The following is a 20126-nucleotide window of genomic DNA, read 5'->3' as shown; positions in this document are numbered from 1 at the left end:
GAAAAACAGGAATATATATCGCATATTCTTTTAGAGATATATTGCATATTCTTTTAGAGATATATAACAAAATTTCCCTTCTTTGAGTGTATCACTAATATATCTTGAGACCCTGAACCAGTTGAAGATTTTCATTTTCTAGACATTTAAGAAAACATTTCAAAACAATATTTCTTTACATTTTCTTAGCGAGCCATATATAATATAAATATAAAATGCATTTTCTATCTTCTTAGCTATATAATTCAGCAACGGATATGAAATTTGATATTATTCTTAACCTCAAAACATCTGTAATTCTTAACCGTTAACTTTGCATTTACATTCGAAATTAATAATCGCACGAATTCTGGTATAATTACAGAACTGTAATCTGTATATCGGTACATGTTACGTAGGGGGCGGGTGGGGGTAAATTAGACAAAACGGACACGTTTATGACAATGAACTGGATGACCAAAGTAAAATTAAAGAAGAGTCGACTACATTTGACATTAAATTCAAGTGCATATATTCATGCTGATGAATTACTAACCAACTCAAGTCAAGAGGTGGCGAGTGGATTTTATTAACGCTGACATTGAGTTAGATGAATCAGAGAGCTTGTCGTTGTGTTAACTGTTTATCTTTCATAGTGGTGAACAGATAATACTACGTTCCTTTGAAATATTGATAATATTATAATATATAACTACTCTCTTAATTCAATTTAAAAACAAAACACACAAACAAAACAAAACACAAAACTTGTTTTCTTTTAAAGCTGCTAGGTCCGATTTTATATCAAATTTTATGCATGTTTTCAACGATGGTTATGCTTAGTATACGTATAATAATAGACATTGCAGTAGTTTTTTCTAGTCAATTATGCCAAATTTCAAAGAAGAAAAATACGTACAAAATTTGCTAACAAACAAACGACATAAAAGGGTACCGCGTTATTTCGCCTCATGTTAAATTTCACCCCTGACGACGAGACGAGTATCATGGTTGTATTACGACTTTGACATCGTATTAAATAAAGGTCGAAATAATCAGACAAATTACAAATAAACATGTGCACGTTTTGTTCGCTAATATTTCTGAAGTTTGTTTTCTTTACAATCGATGCATAGCATGCGGGTTGAATACTAGTAACCCCTCAGTAGTAACCTTTTCAATTTCGATTTACCCTGAGGTATGTTCATCAATATCTGACATATTGAACGCTGAATACCAACTCGAATGACCACATGTAAGATACATCTGTTTAAATACCTGTGACATATAACACGCATATCCATCCGCATTATCTAAATCCTACGCCTAACACTAGAAAACATATCGAACACACTTACAAAATAGTTCCATATGCTAACGAAAAGAAATTAAATTTTCTTGCGTCAAACGAGTTAAAAATGACGTTTGTGTCAAGTAAAATATACATAGATTGTGTAGTCTTAGCTTGAAAGCCAGACAAATCTTGTTGATTTCAAGAGCCAGAACTGAGTGGCCAGCAATGAAATATACAAGCCTAGTCACTTTGCTGTTTGACACACTTACCCAAGTCCAAGTTCTTGTTAAAATGGTAAATATAACTACAAACCTCTGTTCATTTAGAAAAACAAGTTTTCGTATAATAAAACGTCTACCAAAGATTGTTTACGTCACACCTTTATTTTTAAAAAAAATACTATCTGACGCATCTGCATTTTTTTTTCTGTATCATAAGGCAATAAACAAATATTTTCTAATTACTGTTTCCGTAGACAAAGCCAAGTTGAATATTTATGATAACTTTGGGCTTGAACTTAGTCGGTCCGAGATGAAATACTAGTAACAAACCAATAATATTTTGAATCTCAACGTAGTCAAAATGAGAATCGTATTGTCATTTTTACTCTCAGCTTTTAACAAATCGATTCTCATTACTTTCAGGAATTGGAAATCCTGGAAACTCCAATCAAAGTAAGAATGTTATTGCTTTGAACAATATATATTTAAATCAAGAAAAGTCAATTTAACAAAGAAAAGCAAAACCAATTTCCTGTTTTTTATTGCCGTTGGCATGTGAAAGTGAAAATGATTGTAAAACTCAAATATGCAGAATGACCGTTTCTAGCGCGCTATCATACAACAATATTTCATCCTCGCATTTATTGCGAATAAAACTTTCACACTTTTACAAATTGCAAAACATGGCATTTGGCTTATACATGTACTATAACGTGTATTAAAAACTAACGGTAAGCCATTAAAAATGCAATGCATTGTAAATCAATGAATAGTCGGAGATACCAATGTGATAAAGTTTATACTGGATTAACAATAAAGATTATTGTAAAAAGAAAATCCATCATGCAACGAAACATTTAACACATGCACATAAAACATCAAATATAAAACGAAGTTCCAAGTAAAAATATACATATAAATCTTTTCAAACCGATATCCGTTGCCATATAAAAATAGTGTGTACTAAATCTAAAACGGTACAATAAAGCAAAAACAATCTGAGATTATCCTATTGTAAAAGTTACTACATTTTCAGTTATGGACGCAAACAAACGCAGATACAAACACATACACAAACACACTAACAAACACACTAACAAACAATAACTTCTATAAACTTTTCGTAAAACGTTCAGTAAAAATAAAGAAAAAAACCTCAGTAATACATAAATACAATAAACATTAGGAATTCCTCTTAAGGATGAGTTAACAAATTCGCTCACAAAAATACAAGCAACTAATTGTTGCACACCACGATCACATGATTTAGTATCCACGCATGTCCAGTGACGTCAGAAGTCATTAATTTTACACCGCCACCGGTTTGTTGTTCTCGGGTTTTTTGTTTTCCGGGACGTCTAACTCACCAGCGGTAAGGTCCCGCAATCCCCTCCGTTTGATGCAGGGTAAATGTAACATTAAATGGAACACAGAACCAATGACGAACATCAGACCTCCCAGGTAAAAAGAGTAGTCGTAGCTCTTGGTGGCAACACGAACCGCACCTGTTGTTAAAAAGGAAAAAAAATTACTAGTTTGTTCATTGCTGCAATAGCAATTTTTAAAATAAAGTTTAGATTAAAACTAGAAATTAGATGATGATCGTAAACTTAAAAATTATTCCAGGATAAGCCTAGCTGGAAAAGACAATAAACCGAACAAGAAATAGTAAGATTGGAAGTAAGATACTAATATATATTTATCTTTAACATGGGTATAGTGGGGTTTTTTTCAATTCGCAAAAATTGCTCAAACCAAAATTGAGAAAAATAAACAAATTAAGAAAATTCTTTGAAGGTGGTTTTAAAAATGCGCAATTTATCTACCAGCAATAGGAGGTCCATATATGGAAGAAGTCCCTCGAGCTAGAGTCAGAATACCAAAGGCATTGGTAAGCTTCTCAAGACCGATCAGATCACAGATTATGATGGAGGTCAAAGATATATAGGCAGCTGAAAATTTGTACAATAATGGTTTCATCAAATGAAATGGAATATAATAATGTATTCCTATAAAAATGTTCAAAAAATGTGGGAAAATTATCTTTTCAGAAAATATTTTCCTTTTGTGGATAGTTTTGATAAAATTCTCTATGAATAAATATCATAAACATTCAATCAAACACTTACACACGCATAGTCCATATAAAGCTGCGAACAATACGAGGAGGGGATAGGTCGTACAGAAAGGTTCAACGAAAAGCAGAACCGCGCTACACACCAAAGCAACATTGTTGATTATCAATGCGTCCACTTTGGTCACGTCAGCTATCACACCGGACAAAATCCGCCCCACCGTATTGGTGATTCCTGAAAATGAAATTAAAATCTGAAAAATCCACAGTTTTCAGATTTGTTTTTGGGAAATCAAGAGATCCGGTGTATGTTAAGAACCCATGAGATATGAAAATCCTCAACTACTGAAGTATGCACGAAATTAATAAAAATTTCAACAACGCAAAAATCACATTTATGTTGAAAATGGCTTACCAATCACAGAAACTAAGAACGCAGCATCGGTTTTGGCGATGTTCTGCTCCATAGCGTGGTCAACCAAGTATGTGAACGGAACGTAAAACCCAATCATAGCAAATAAATTACCTATGCAAATGAGCACGAAAGGCAAGTCTTTCAATATTGAAAAATCTAACATATCTCGAAGAGTATCGACAATGGATTTTGGCAAACACGTGCAGTGATCCCAAATGGAGGAGGGCGGAAGCGCCAGTTCTCCGGGAATCGTAGTAATACTTGTAATGTAACTGTGCATGTCGGGCTGGGACGTAAACTCGGGGATTTTAAGCGTACTACCGCTGTAGAAAATGTCCTTTCTATACAGGGGTCTAGAGTAGTCTTTTTTATCAACATTGTTCTGTGACCCAATCCGTAGTCTTGCGGCAGACGAATAGTTACGGTTAGAGGGCACCACTTTTGCGTAGCCGTTTTCAATAAGTGGCTGCACCTCGTGACTGTACACACCGTTAAGAATGTTGGCGTCATCAGCGGCCTTTTTCGCAGCCTCTTCCTCCTTCAGTGGCTTTTCTTCGATGGTCGCCATCGATCCAAACTTTTCCTCTGACCTGTCGGATCTGGGCGATTCCGGTGATGACGGTTCTTTGTTGTCAACGCCAACAAATGTTATTTTGGGGATGTCCACCACCGGACTCCCGCAGTAACTCTCGCCAGCCTCCGAGAACGAGTGTTTGTATGTGTCGCTATCGCGAGTTTTCACAAAATAAGCGCTTGGCATTGACGTAATGTCAGAATCGTCATCTTTTAACCTTTCTTCGCGCAACCTCTTAGCTTCCTGCAATTTAGCAAAACTCTCCACAACCTGGACACTCGATTCTGATTCATTACAACGCTTACGGTTGGCAATAGCTCTTTCTTTTACGCGATCAATCATAGTTTTGGCCCTAACCTTTGTTTTCACCTTTTTCCTTCTTGGTGGTTCTAACGGTCTCATTAACATAGCAAAGACGCATCCATTCAGAATAATACCTGCGTGAATCATCAACATGTACTTCCAATCGAACGCATCTAATATGGCGGCGTTTGCAGGAGAAAATATGAATGTTCCTATCCCGGAACCAGACACTGCGATGCCTGTTGCAATGGCGCGTTTTTTCTCGAAATAAAAACCGACGCTAACAATGGCTGGCAAGTAGATTAAACCAAATCCTAAACCTAAAAGAAGAGAAAACAGAACACTCAGTATTACATTTTACATTTAACAAATGTGTCAATCAACGTTATTATTTCAGAAGGGGTGGGGCAAATTACAGATTTTACCTCCAAGAACTCCGTATGTTAACATAAGGACAGGGACACTGTTACTGAAGGAGGCAAACAAGAACCCAGCACAAGCCAAGATGCTTCCTGCAAACGTCACGGGTCTACATCCGAATTTGTTGGTCAAACCACTCACCACGGGACCTGAACAGAAAGTAGAATTCTTACACGTAAGTAAATAATTTATACCCACATTCATTGTTTGTGTTTATGAAAATTTTTAATTAAAAAATGCCATAAAAAAGTGGGTATATGATAATAAGCTCTAAAATGCAAATGTGCATATCAAAATTTCTGGCCTCATTATGCACGTCATAAAGGTATCCAAAGAAAGTGTAGTCAATAGCACAAACTATGCGTAGAAAATAATCAGTTTCAGTTGCATTTGAAATTGAGGGACAGGAATAAATGTGTTATATTGTCTTACGACATTTTTTTTAATTTCTAATGCCTAGATATATACATATACTATTATCATAGTACAACGCTTACCAGCACACAAATAGACTCCGACGAGCAGAGCCCCTATAAGTGAAATCTTCCCGGGGGATTCGCCGAAAACTTCCACCCACTGGGGAAGGAGGACACCAAAAGAGTATCCAAGACCGTCCACAATGATGTTACACATCAGTGAACTGAAGACGATCACCCAGCCCCACCCTCCGTCCGGTGGGGTGGGGATATAGTCTCCGACACTCTCCAGAGAATCCGTGGTTTCCTCGGAATCATGGCGCTTTCTGTCCGTTGACATGCTGGAATGGTGTTATTAATGTGTTTTCTACTGTCACTGGCGCTTAGATGTCTATGGCATTGTCTTTTCATTCAGTGGAGATCTTTAAACGACAGATAAAAAAAATCCATTTTTTAAACAACACATATAAGTAACCCTTTTTATAGTAATGCAACCTGTGTATGTAAAAATCTTTCGAATTTGCACTTGACTGGTTACATGCACATGTATTTGAAACACGGAACATACATAATAAATCACTAAAATGTAGGAACCAAATCTGTTTTATTGTCGTATCTATTATGTGTACATGTATGTACGGATAAGCAACAGCAAAGAGTTTATGATTGCTTTTCCACGTCAATTACTTTCAGTTTCAAAATGCACAGGGGTTGATATACGAGATGCATGTATATATACATACATGGAGTGATGGATCGACAAATTAACAGTAATTTGCAATAATCACGGTTTCTAAGTAATGTAAATATATTTTGATAACCCAGGCACTCAGTCTTTATAATCCTATATCATGTACATATTGTATATCAGCAGTACTGTATCGCCTTTGATACCCTTTCTGTTTCGGTATCACTTAATAGAAACCTTAGGGCAGACCCGTGTACACACAGACGATAGCCAAGATAACCTGGCTGCTTTACTGTGTGTTAAGTAACTTGACCCCTCTGTCCAGCACTTACACTTCTGGGTCTTAGGTCTGGGTCAAATCTGACAGCATTTTGTTTTAACAGAGTGTTTATAGTTTCTCAAGGAGAGCATCTCCGCACTATAGATCAACAAGGGGCAAAGATGTCTCCTTGCAGAACCGCTACGACGCATACTGGAGTATTAGCATTGTAATCACAGTACAATGAATTAACATAATAGATAATCTAATTGAATGGGAGTGTTCTAACTTTATTCACGTTATTTAAACAGAATATGGAATGTTCCCCTCAAACAATTGTCACCGATGGAGGATGAAATTAACTGAAACGAACCATAAAAATTAAACAGTTGTGTTGCATTGGAATAACTATCTTGCTCTTTCGTTCAGTCTCGTTAGTCGATTGAATATTTGTATGACTTTGTAAACTTATAAACAGAAAAATATCATTAGAATGCATAAATATGCATACCAATGGCTGAAATAGATGTTATACGTCGAATATTAATGTGTTGTTGTCTACGTGTGTCTATTAAATCAATAAATTCAGAAGGAAAAGTTGAGTTCAATAAATCGATACTCGCTGATAAAATATCCACAGTCTATCATTTATGATACATGAACGGTGTATATATAATTGTCATTATCTGGTTCGACGTTTTCCGTATATATAGCATTATGGAACAAAACGTGAAAAAATATCACAGATTAAAGGAGATTTTAGAATCTAAAGCATTTCACAATAAAAGAGCTGTAAATCCTACATTTAAATACAAATATTGTCTTCGCTTTGACAAACAAATCACTTTAAAAACCGTCTTACCTTTTACAACGATTAAAAGTTCAAACGTTTGTGGTTTTCGGTGAAAGTTGGGGAAACCACGCGGCTCGCTTCAATCAGCTGATCCTAATGGAAAATGTGCGCAATGCGCACCTGATTACTCATACCAAGGGTTTTAAAAAAATCTATACACAGGAAATAACCCACCTAACTTAGTCTTTGTCTACTACGGCCCAACAAACTTCCTTTCTATTCCACGTTTAACAGGTGTTTACTTTAAGTATACGGTCAGGAAGTCAGAACTCGAATATTTAAATTTTTACCTTACAATTTTCCCATGCACCGAGTGTTTACAAAATTTGCATACCGTTCAATTAGCTAGGGAGAATTTACAATTTGTAAAATTCCTTAGGCACAGATTCGCCGTCAACGCAACTCTGGGGTCACAATACACCACAGATAAGGCACAGACAAAATATAAGTCGTAGAAGCGGGATCAATTTTAAACAAAAACACAGTGAAACATTTAATATGTACAACCATACCGAAACATATATATTGATATATATACTTACAGTGTGTATATAGGGCTATGATCGGTGAAATGGCGTCCTCTTAGGGTTCCCCTGTGTTTTGAGGCTGTGCATTATAGTAAACTGTTGTCCGCTTGATCCCCGCTTCCCTGTACACAACGGATTACCCCCGGCCTTGACCTTCCTATAGTGAGAAACACATGTTGTCCAGTGAATATAAACAAAGTTACTCATGTGTTGACGCGTTTTGGTCAAAGATTTCAATAAATAAAAGAAAACAAACAAACAGGTTTATGACTTTTCACCATTTCAATAACAACAATATTACCATGACAAACTATTTTGCAAGATTGGTTAAATAATTATACTATAGATATCACAAAAATTATGTACTATATACAATCTCAAATCTGAAACCTTGTGCACAGAAGAGTCCGGTGGTCAAGTACCTATATGTAACATGTGATCGACTTAACATAACAATGAACCGAAGTAGTAGTTTCCGCTGTGAATAGTTTCACATCACGGCCAAATGTGTCATAAATAATATCCACTACAGAATAGACCTATCATTTTGTTACAAGGTCGTACCCTATTTATATATAGTATACAGGAATGGATACAAGCATTGAAATTGGCGTACTTTGGTATTTGTTGCAGCCTTTTGATCGCTTAGAATAACAGAAAAATGCAGCGTTTCTAGATTCACAACTATATATACAATTTTAAACCACATATGTTGTAAATAATGGAGTTCATGTCTACACACAGAATCAATAATTTTTGCACTCCACAGATTAAGGTCATTCTAGATATCATTGACACATATAAATCCTTCACAAAAGAACTACCGTCATAATTACTCAAGCGCGTCCTGGAACTGATCCAACAGACGTTCATTTCAATCAAGACGACAACGGACAAGATATCATATACAATTTCTTTATGCAGTACAATGGACGCTTCCTGGAAGTGTCCAGCGAACAAAGAAAAATGAAAATCTCCCGTAGTCGAGCCTTTCCCATTAGAACTTACCTGCAACGAAAGATATTCCAAGAATCGGCGAAAGCTCCAGTTTTCCCTGCTTCGATCCAGCTGATTTTTTCTGCCTTCGATAAAAATAGCTCAGCTAGTTTCCGACATCAAACAACATCACATGACAAACACGTACCACAACGATTATGGCTGCTGACGGTTCTCTGTTCAATCGATCGATAACGATTCATTCATCTGCTCGCGAATCAGTTTGTCTATACACCCAACACGCCGTTACAAATTCATGGAAAAGGCGGACAGGTGGTAAATTATGTGCTGCAAAACTTGTTATACTACATACACTGCGTTATGTCTGTTGTAATTCTTCCTGTCGTATGGTTTACAAAGTCGTCTCAATGACACAAATACCGCACTTGTGTTCTTCTTGTCCGAGTGAAATATTTTTGGGATACTCTTATGAAACAGGTAGTGGGTTGGTATATTTAGCTAAGGTAAATTACTGTCACTGAATACAATAATTCTGCTATCTGCCGACACTCCAGGTGGTGCCTGTGCACCCGGATATCATTTTGTCACAGTAGACGATATACCTTTTCTAAAGGGTATATCTAGACTGTTAATGTGTTGTAAAATTACCTCGTCACAATTCATTTTGAATTTCCATAATTTTTTCACGGATGTACTACAGATTACTGACTTAGCAATCTCGGTCTCCTTAATTACGATGTATTTGATATATACATTGTATTGTTTCTTTGTGTTCTATCAAAATGCCTTTAAAGTTTTGATGATTTAACAGACGTTCGTCACTATTTGTCCAAGTCATTGACGATTGTGATCCACTGAAGTCCTATAGGCGCACTCACACACACACACACACACACACACACACTGATTTGGAAGGGAAGCGCCTATGCAAGCAGCTGATGTACTGATACTCTATCACACTCATAATCAATCCCCACCCATGTCTTTCTATATATTTTGGCAGGGATGTGTGGAGTCCCTATATACATATATCTTATACAATAACTATGAAATATATACCAGTGCATTTTTTCGATAAATCATTGTCACATTAATGTAGGACTAAGCTCCATCCTATATTGCAAAATATGATTAGGGATATAAATGCGTGTAAAAGATCTTATGACAATTATCTTCCAGTCTAGCTCCTATAATCATTTGGTCAAAAGGCAGTGCGATCTCAGAGAAAAGTACCCATGATAAAAATCTGCATAACGACAGTTGAGATCGGTCACTGATCAATGTCTATTTTATCCATGGAACATCTCCAGGAGGATGTCAGAACGATGCTTAACAAAAGTAAACGTTGTGAATATTTATTCATTTATTATTTTTCGACTGGTTTATTCCTCACTGAGACAAGAGCATTACCAGAAATATCCAGCAGACAGGAGAATCGATTTTGACCCCCCCCCCCGAAAAAAAAAATACAAGTTTATTTGAAATTGAAATTTACTGTATGTTGCCTGTACAAAGATGGAAGAGCCGGTGTACATTTGACATTTTTCAATACAATTCGTGCAGTTGGCTAAATCAATAAAATTCTAATTTGTCCAGTAATTACGACACAAGCTATTGTCTTTAAAGTTGTATACGATGGCAATTTTTTATTTTCTTACAAAATTCGGTAGTATGCGATATTTACTATGATATTAATACGGTATACAATTTCTGTTTTAAAGTCGATAGGATCATTAAACTTATCTTCCCAGAAAAGGACAATATGGCTTCCAAAAAGATTTTAAATGAGGTAGTGAGTAAACTACATTTTTAAAATCCCTTGAAATTCTTAAGACATAACGGTTACAAAAATCCAAGTTTAATGAAAATATTAAAAGAAGTTCCATTTTTCTCTTCTTTATCTCACGTTCTTCTGTATCCTCATATACTAACAGGAAAGGTACAGTACATAAAAGATATAAACAAAGTCATATATTTTAAAATTATACTCATCATCCCAGACTGGACTTTCGTTGAAGAAAAATATACTACACTAAGCTCTATCTTAAATCTATCCAATACGTACCAGCGGCGTCGGAAGCAAATTGAAAGTGGGGGGGGGGGGGGGGGGGGGGGGCTAATCTAATCTCAGAAATCTTGACACGCAAAAAAAACCCCTAATTCCCAAAATCATGAAAATCCTAATCGGGGGGGGGGGGGGGGGGGGGGGGTAAACCCATAGTTCCAAAAATATTCTTACCTACCAAAATTTTTTTTCCCAAATCATGAAATTTCTTCCGTTGAGGGGGAGGGGGGCAAGCATACTCCAACTTCTCCTACCATCTTTTCAAGGTAAATTTAGGATGCTAAGAGAAAAAGTGGAGGGGGGGGGCCTGAAATCTCTATGATACTATGTGCCTAATGGTCTAACTTTGCAAAAAAAATGGGGGGGGGGGCCCCCCGGTTCCGACGCCTATGCCGTACAAAACATTCCTTCAAATACTTTGCGTTCGTAAGGAATTTCAAATATTTTAAAACACATACTAAAGATAAAGTAAATCTTGTATTTGTATTTTATTTATTTTTTCATCAAATCCAGTTCATGGTTTCTATTGTATACTAGTACATGTATTTAATTTATTGTCTGTGTACATACTCATGCGCGGATCCAGAAATTTTTCCAAGGGAGCAAAGGGGTCCAAGGATATTTTTTCCGGCGGAGGAGGGGTGAGGCTTATTTTCGATCATTTTTCCACTACCGACCCTCCTTTAGACCCGCAAATGTTACTTGGCATCCACTCTTTATTTCCATTTCAAACAGGTAGATAAAATTGAAATCTTATATTCATATCACATTTAACATCAAATAATTTATTTGTTCATTGTCTTAATCAAATCTTCTATTGGTATTGTATGAATACAAAATAAACAAAAAGTACATTTCAACATACTTCAGTCTTAATATGTTTCATTTTTTTTAATATTCAATTAATATTTTTAACTTTTGTTTGAAACGTAAAATACGGGTACATGTATCTCCAATCCAAACTTTTTCAGAATCAAACACAAAACACTATTGTACACTTGGTGTATAAACTTGAAAATTTAGGTAAACAATATATTCATGTAAAAACAGCTCTAACATTCCAAAAAATTACAGTATAATGATAATTTCATGTATATAGTATGGTACTTGTAAGTAACCAAAATCGGGACATTTTATCACATTGAATTATTGATATGGATGAAACTACATTACATGTAAACAGTCAAAGTTTCAAAGCGAAGGAGAAAGGAAAAAATAAGTCAACCTTGAAGCTAGGGAACTTTTTAGCAGAGAGATTCCCTATCCTTATATATTTACAATGATTGTTTGCAAGCAACGGTTCTGCTGAACAAGCTACAAGTAACATTTCTACTGATTGAACTTTGTTGTTGAAAATTACAGGGAAAAGATAAATATTCAAAGTTTATAGGACAAAAAAACCCATGAAAATTAAACGATGTCCCATTACTTACAGATTCGCAAAATAATGTGTCATTTCCATTTTTTTGTGAATTATAAAGGTAAATCTTTACTACAAATGATTATCTATAAACCTTTGTACAGTGAATCATCTTTGGCATCAATTATTTCATATCTCTCTCTCAGTTTGTAACTTATCAAATGAACAACTGTGTTATTATACAAAATGATACAACACTAAGACCTAAGGATACTTATATGAGCATAGTTTAACTATAAAAAGACGTTTCATTCCTACATGCATACATCTATGAGAAAAAAAGGATTATTTGAAAATATTCCTAACAAGATGATAGTTAATTATGTTGATATTTCATCAATGACATTGTTGACCAATATACATTATATATATTAATTTTCATAAAAAATAATGTCCTTTCTCAAAATAATTATATATAGTGCTGTATAATTACAACTTTCAGCAATTTTTGTAAATCTATCCAGAAAATGCTAAACACACAATATGCCAAACCTTTTTTGCGTCATGTACATTTTTTACAAGTTGTGCAATCTGAATCTAGTAATTTACATGTTAATACATGTATCTACTGTATAATAAAAATAGAAAAATTCACATTAGAAAAACAAACACAGACTCTTGGATATGAATGTACTTTAAAGGGCATTAGTAGTCCAATATATTTATATACCAGGGATTTTTATGTATTAAATCACTTTAACAAAAGCATCCCTTGCTTTTTTTTTTAAGAATTATTGTCATAAAAAATACAGAATTATTCAAAGTTCATGTATTCCACACAAAAACATATATCTATGGTCTCCATACAAAGCCAAATATGTTCAGTAATTTCAATGCCTCAGTCATTAGGTATTAAATAAATACATAAATGCCAACAAACAAAAATGAAGTACATGTATATACTAAGTATAACCATTCTTTGGCAGTTCAAAACAATGAAATTAGTAATAAGTAATAAGACTTTAAAAAGATGTAAAATAGCTCACTGTAAAAAAGTGATTGTCATGATTTCTACAAAAACAATTTATGGATACTCAAACAGAGCTATTCATATGATTACTAGCTACGATAAAATATCGTATGAAGAAAATAAACTATATACCAGATATATCTGTACTATTTAATCATCATAAAAGTCTAATACAAAGATGTAAAATAAACTATGTGTATTAATTCAAAATACATAAAATGTAAAAAAAAAAAAAAAAAGTGAGACATTAATAAGATCATGTTTTATAAAAGAATAATATGAGCTAACAAATGAGTTTTAAAAAATTCATCACAGACATCCATAAAAAATAGTGCAAATATACAACCACAATCTCTTTCCTTACAGGGATATGTCAATAAATGAGATTCATTCAATCATCTTAATCTGTCATGGATATGCAAAAAACAAGCAATTAATTGATATAATAGAATCAAAACACAACACAGCTTTGGTACTGGCTCAAGAGAAACCATTTTCATTGTGGCTTCGCCTGACGATTCGGTCGATGTTTATCATGACAACGGAGAGGAACTTCTGAAGATCTTTGATCTGCTGTTCCATCTTCTTCATCACTCCCTCCAGATTGTACAGCCTCTCGTTGGACAGCACTATACTCCTATTGTTATCTGACATGTCTTTAAGGGAATTGGAATCTCCTGAATTTTGCAACTTCAGACGAATTTCTGAATGGTTGTGGCTGTTATTGTAAATGAAATGATGATCATCATGATTATTAAAATGGAGAATAACAAGCTAAGAAGATAATTACCCCAGCTAAATTAACTGTTCATTTTTGTGTATTGAATTCATATAAAAAAAAAAATATACTATAAAATATTGATCTGTATATATAGTATACAAAAATTAAATCTAAATATAAAACTTATTTTCATATATTCTTAGATACTGTAAATCCATTTGGTTCAAGTAATACATGTAACAATGATATCTAATTCTGCGAAAAAAGATGGAAGAAAAGTAGCTTATAATGATACATGTAATAATAAAATAATACACGTACGTAAGATTGCGTAGAGATTCTTTCATTTCATCACATTTCATCCTCATGTCCCGCATGACTCCAGTGATGTGATGTCGAATAGCTCGCTCATCATTTAGACAGCTCTCGGTCACCAGACGGAGTTGCTGTTCCTGTTTTATTTCAGCCTTCATATTATCCACGTGCTCTGTTGCCTATGCAGAATAACATGAAACAAATTTCTTATTATATTACATTAGATCACTTATTTATAATCGCCCATTACCCTACACAAATCTGTTTACCAAAACTGATATTTGCAGTTGAACTTTTCATCCACAAGGGGGATATATTCCAGTTTATAACCAAGAACAGATCAAATGTTTGTGACAATCCAAAAAGAAACTGGAAAACAAACCCATCTACCTAGATAGAATTGGCAATTGAGCAAGATTGTTTAGCTAATGTAAATACATCACAAGCTCCAAAGATTTCACAATATCGTTGAATATTTCCATATTTTTTTACCTTCAAAAGCTGAAGAGCCATTTCCTGCATCTCTCCTTCCAGACGATCTGCATAAGCTTGCTCCAACCTGTCATTGGTTGGCATTGGAGCTTTGCTTTGCCAGCGAGCTATTGCATTTGTCATCTTTTTTCTTGGACCAAACAATCTGGAATTCAAAACAAATAATTTGATCACTTTCAGCGATAATTATTCTGAATTTTAAATCTATGAAAGACATCTGTATGTATATCACTATCTTTAACCAGAAGGAAATGCATATAAATATATATTGAATAAAATGAAGTAATAGAAACTCACTTTATTCCAATCTCTTTCAGATCATTATCTGTCAATGATAAGAACACTTGTAAGTCAACATCTTGTTCCTCAAACACTTTCAGGTATTTAGACAAACCCAGTTGATGCAAAAGAGAAGGTAAATCTCGAGGATGGTCTCCAAGGTCAGGCTAAAATTCAAAATGTCACGGGATTAAAACAAATACAATCAAGTAGTTATACAAGTTTGAATTGTACTTGATTAAAAAAAATTAATCTTTTTGTTATAGAAAACAGAATAATAATTGTTTTATAATATTGAAAAACAGAAAACTTGTTTAAAAGTTTCTGTTGAGGCTATGACAAGTATCATTACTCTCTCGCACACATCAAAATCTACAAAAACACCAATACATAATTCATAAAAAAAAAATACATATATATCCATATTGTCAACTTATTGTGAAAGTCTTCTCTGCCAAGCTGATGCAAAAATAAACTCAAATACCTTTACAATAAAATTCTTACCTTCTTCTGAGCAAAAAACTGTGGGTCAGGCATACCAGGGGATGGAAATATCTGACAACCAAGCTGAGGCATAAAGTTTGCGGCAAGATTGCTATAGACAGGAGCCGGGGCTTTTGGCTTAGCCCCCTGTAAATGGTGGGGGATCTGGGTGGTAGGGAGGGTGGTACATGTAGTTGGTTGTGTAGTTGGGTGGGGAGGTTGCTTGGCAGACTGAGGTCTGTGCTGGTCTATCTGGTGCTGTGGGGGAGGGTTATGAACAGGCACAGACTGCTGCATAATCACATCTTGAGTATTGAACTTGACACTTGGGGAATTTGAACGGCTTTTGTTGGACTGTTTCTCTCTGTCTTTCAGTTGTGACGTGGGACTCATTGCACTAGATTTTGGCTGAGGGTTATTGTTTTTGGAGACCTGCTCCTTTTTATTGCTTTTATTATCTTTCTCATTTTTGGTTATGTTTTCCAGCTCTGACTCGGACGACACTCCAGACTGATTTTTAATGCTGAGCTGAGCCATGGCTTTGTGGTAACTGGAGGCTGGGGACAAAGTGGCCTCATTATCTGACAGGTCACGAGCTCCAGTGCTGCCATCTAGGGAGGAGCTAATGCTGTCCTGTGGCTGACAGTCATCACTTTCATTACTGCTGTGACTGAGACGAAAGGCTGCCATTAGTCCACCACTCGAGCCAGAGCTGCTTTTGATGGTCAGGGCCCCCGTTTTAGAGAAGGCATTCCCATCTTCTCCTGGCTCATTATCATTGGAGTCTGCAATTTACCAAATATACTCATTTTTTTCACATACAATAACGTTTTTGGGAGGCAGTTTAAAAAAGAATTCCCTCTATATAAATACATGTAGTACATAAATATATTCTTTCTGAGCTTTGTTCATTATCAGAGGATGGAAAAAAAAGTAAAGATCTTTCCCAATGCTGCATTTTAAATTGGACTGATTTTTGTACAATATGAGCATGATTACCTGTATTTCTGCCCCCTGAGCTGTCCAGAGCATTGTAGTCCTGTAAGTTAATGGGGGAGGTCACATCACGGTAACACAGCTTAGAATTCCCCTCAGCTCCTACCTCTCCTTTAGGAAACGTCACATATCCTTTTGGAACTTTTGGACTCTCTGTAGAAGGTATAATGTAAATAAATCTTGAAACCAAACATAATTACTATACAAAAAAATATTACTAAAGGTGAAAGGTCAAATAAATCAAGTTTAACTGACTGGAATATTTGCAGTACATATAAATGTACATACCAGTATACTGCAAATATTTCAACTTCAAGAAATCATTTCAAAATATGCCTGCACTTTGAGTCCATGTCACTTACTTGTAGGTGTTTTGTAGTTGTCTGAGGTAGGAGACCTGTTGATCAGTCTGGCAATAGCATCAGGTCCGTCCCGAATGCTGGGACGACCTTTACCCTTCTGACCCCTATGACCTTGCTTTGGTTTGGAATAGGCTTCATCAGAAGAACTAAGTTCACCTGCATCCAGACCTTTAAAAGAGAGAACATCAGATTTTCATGTTACTGTGAAGGTTAACATTTGTTTCATACAATGAATATTTGAGGATGTGAACATGATCATGCATAATTTATAAAAGGTCTACAAGTGCTAGGTGACTTTCAAGGTGTTTTTATAATTTGGTTCAATCATTTCAAAAAGGTCACTTTTGTCCTTCATGCATTTTTACTTCTAAACATATGCCATCTCACTGACAAGCCAGTAAATTTGACTAATATGGAGCCTGCACTGAGAGTAAACAATCAACATAATGTATGCTGTTGCATAAGGTATCAACCTTTACAAACATAAATCAATGCACTTTAACAAAGCTGAGCAAATAAAGCCATAAAAGGGTAATTGACTAAAATTATTCCTCTGACGGCGAGTAGATAAGTCCTGACCCCAGGTCCTGTTACTTACCGGCCTCTGACCGCAGACAAGTGTTGGGCATGACATGATTATCAATGAGGCTGACTATCTTCATGTTGCTGTGGATGAGGGCCAGAGAGCGGGCCGTGTCTCCATTGTGGGCTTTGTTAAACACATTCACTCCCTACAAAGAAGAACCAAAAACTAATTTTAAAACAATCTATATCTTATTTTAAAAGGACTGGATGGTCATTTTTAGACAGTGTTGGTCTCCTTTAGAAGAAAAGCTCTGTATTGAGATATTGGAAATACTCAAATTTGAAAGCTTATATTTGTGAAATTTTCTTTACTAAATAATCGTTTACAGTTTAACACATCTTATCTAAAAATAAATAAGATAGATCTGATTACCTAGCCTCCTTAAAGCTTAAAGTAATCACGTTTAAAAAAAGTTACAGGATCTGATGGTAAAAAAAAAAACCATGATTTTATACAATCATCATGTCTCATTTTTCTTCATCGGAAACCTCTAGGAATTTTCTCATTATATAGTAATATAAGTATCGGTACTTGTACTTACATGCTGAAGAAACAGTTGAACAATGATTTCATGGCCTTCTGCTGCAGCTTCCATAAAGGGAGTTAATCCTAAACTAGGTTCCCTGGTAAACAAATATAAAATATGTTCATTAATTGCTATATTTTTTTGTATGACATTGATATCAGAGACTTATTAGATTTTCATAATTATTTAGTATTTCTTAGCACATATGACCTGAAGTAAACTACTAAATACCTTTACATATGTACCTACATTGACACAAATTTTGATTTAAAATCCTGAACAATCATACTTTCAAAATAGCTGATATTGTTACATCTACAACTACTTACACAGCATTTATGTTGGCTCCCTGTTCCAAGAGAAATTTGACCATGTTTTGATGTCCAGCATAGGTAGCATGGAAGAGAGCAGTCCAGCCTTTGTGATCACGCGCCTCCAGCTCTGCTCCTTGCTATAATACCAGTATTCACAAATGTCACTAGATTATCATACTTATTCTGTAGAACATACTGAACATCTATATGCACATTTACTTATTAACTGCAGTTCTGCAGCTCTATGGGGTGTCAACCAGAATTTTTCAGAGGATTTACAGATCTGCTACTATTTTCAAATGAAACAAAGATTTTACAGAACCTGTACAAGAAAGTAGCCAACACTTTCATTTCCACAGCTCGAAGCCAGCATCAGGGGCGTCTGTCCTTTATGATTCTTGACATTCACACTTACACCTGCATCCAGCAACAGATTCACTATGTTGTCATGCCCAATGTAACAGGCATACATCAACGGTGACCACCCACCCACATTTTTCTTGTTCAGGTCAACTTTCCTATTGGAATAAAAGTTTTTTGAATGACTAACCCATCTGATACATACCGGTATATTTGTAGATAAACAAATATTATTTATAATGAACAAGAGGATCATAGGAATCAGTTGAGCATATTTAGTAACTGTTACCAAGTTTGCTTCAACACATTACCAAATTTTCACTAAGGTTTACATTTTTTAAGAATATATGAACACTGTTATTTTGAAATTTTATAAGCAGTTACAATAAAAGTTTCATCTGATTTTATAGCATTTTCATAAGGGGCAAACATTTCATAATCTGAACTAAGGCTTCGTTGCTGGTTGTACAGTTTGTACAGTGATATGTGTCTTATATAATGTATTTACTACATGCTTCAAGTACTAAATACAAGTGTACCTGGCAATGTATGACCTGACGACATCATACTGTCCTATGCTTGATGCTGTGTGAAGATCCAGAGGAATGGGATCGAACACATCCTTAACGTTCCAGTTCCATCCTTTCCAAACTGAAAGGCTACGGTCAAGAAGCTCATTCTCCGAGGACTCATCTGATGCCTCGTATTGGTTATCTGCCTCCTGTGCCATCCTCTGTCATGTTGATCAAGCCACCACACTGTTAAATATTTCATACAGTGTACAGGTGGTGTACATGATTTGCCCTTCAATTAAGATTGTTATCTGTAACAGTAAGTGTTAGATATTATGAATCACATTATCATATTTTTATAGAAATGACTTAAACATTTTTTGCAGTAAAGAATGGCTTAGCAAAATGCAAGTTCCACTGCAGAATGGAATTTACATATAGCCTTAGTTTATGTAGGGCTTAGTTTGTTATTTGGCCTATTTAATCAGCTGTTGATAGTATGCACTTTTCCCATTGCAGAGAAATGTAGTAAGTCATTACAAAGTATACTTTAATTAACAACATGTTAAAATTTAATAAGATATCAATACTTTACCTTAAATAATAGATAGAAGGTCAGATTTTTCGAAAAATAATCAATATTTTTTTCTGTTCTCCTTTCAAGAAAATTCCGTTGAATAACGATCCCGATCTTTAACAATAAAAATTAAATTACTAACAAAGAAAGATAAATATAATATTTATA

General features: G+C 35.0%; 2 protein-coding genes and 2 long non-coding RNA genes across 8 annotated transcripts; 2 read left to right on the top strand and 2 right to left on the bottom strand.

Annotated features, from left to right (window-relative positions):
* Positions 1-1637: 1637 nt before the first annotated feature.
* LOC136272842 (uncharacterized) lies at positions 1638-5379 on the top strand. Its single transcript, XR_010710872.1, has 2 exons — positions 1638-1947; positions 5258-5379. It is a non-coding gene; the product is annotated as an uncharacterized lncRNA (long non-coding RNA).
* Positions 2020-9193, bottom strand: LOC105346003 (monocarboxylate transporter 14). 3 transcript variants are annotated; one of them, XM_011454429.4, is made up of 8 exons: positions 9032-9193; positions 8039-8180; positions 5778-6118; positions 5286-5429; positions 3984-5180; positions 3624-3803; positions 3321-3446; positions 2020-2999 (listed from the first exon to the last, which is right to left on the bottom strand). In XM_011454429.4, exons 3-8 carry the CDS (start codon positions 6034-6036, stop codon positions 2803-2805), a joined length of 2103 nt encoding a protein of 700 aa, XP_011452731.3. In that variant the 5' UTR covers positions 6037-6118; positions 8039-8180; positions 9032-9193; the 3' UTR covers positions 2020-2802. The 3 variants fall into 3 exon arrangements, with proteins under 3 accessions (XP_011452731.3, XP_011452732.3, XP_011452735.3); XM_011454430.4 differs by lacking the exon at positions 9032-9193 and adding an exon at positions 8414-8432; XM_011454433.4 differs by lacking the exons at positions 8039-8180; positions 9032-9193 and adding an exon at positions 7506-7704.
* A 135-nt stretch (positions 9194-9328) lies between these two features.
* On the top strand, positions 9329-14090 carry LOC136272841 (uncharacterized). Its single transcript, XR_010710871.1, has 2 exons — positions 9329-9457; positions 13802-14090. It is a non-coding gene; the product is annotated as an uncharacterized lncRNA (long non-coding RNA).
* On the bottom strand, positions 11684-20065 carry LOC105346006 (ankyrin repeat and SAM domain-containing protein 3). 3 transcript variants are annotated; one of them, XM_011454436.4, is made up of 13 exons: positions 19977-20065; positions 19409-19692; positions 18832-19027; positions 18525-18646; positions 18211-18292; positions 17682-17814; positions 17084-17251; positions 16725-16874; positions 15747-16510; positions 15261-15409; positions 14964-15108; positions 14478-14650; positions 11684-14153 (listed from the first exon to the last, which is right to left on the bottom strand). In XM_011454436.4, exons 2-13 carry the CDS (start codon positions 19597-19599, stop codon positions 13916-13918), a joined length of 2511 nt encoding a protein of 836 aa, XP_011452738.3. In that variant the 5' UTR covers positions 19600-19692; positions 19977-20065; the 3' UTR covers positions 11684-13915. The 3 variants fall into 3 exon arrangements, with proteins under 3 accessions (XP_011452738.3, XP_034302415.2, XP_034302414.2); XM_034446524.2 differs by having other exon boundaries at positions 19409-19627; positions 19977-20057; XM_034446523.2 differs by having other exon boundaries at positions 19409-19673; positions 19977-19995.
* Positions 20066-20126: the final 61 nt, after the last annotated feature.

This window comes from Magallana gigas, chromosome 2 (genome assembly GCF_963853765.1).
Source record: "Magallana gigas chromosome 2, xbMagGiga1.1, whole genome shotgun sequence".
NCBI classification, from domain to species: Eukaryota; Metazoa; Mollusca; class Bivalvia; order Ostreida; family Ostreidae; genus Magallana; species Magallana gigas.
This window is presented reverse-complemented; position numbering and strand designations above follow the sequence as displayed.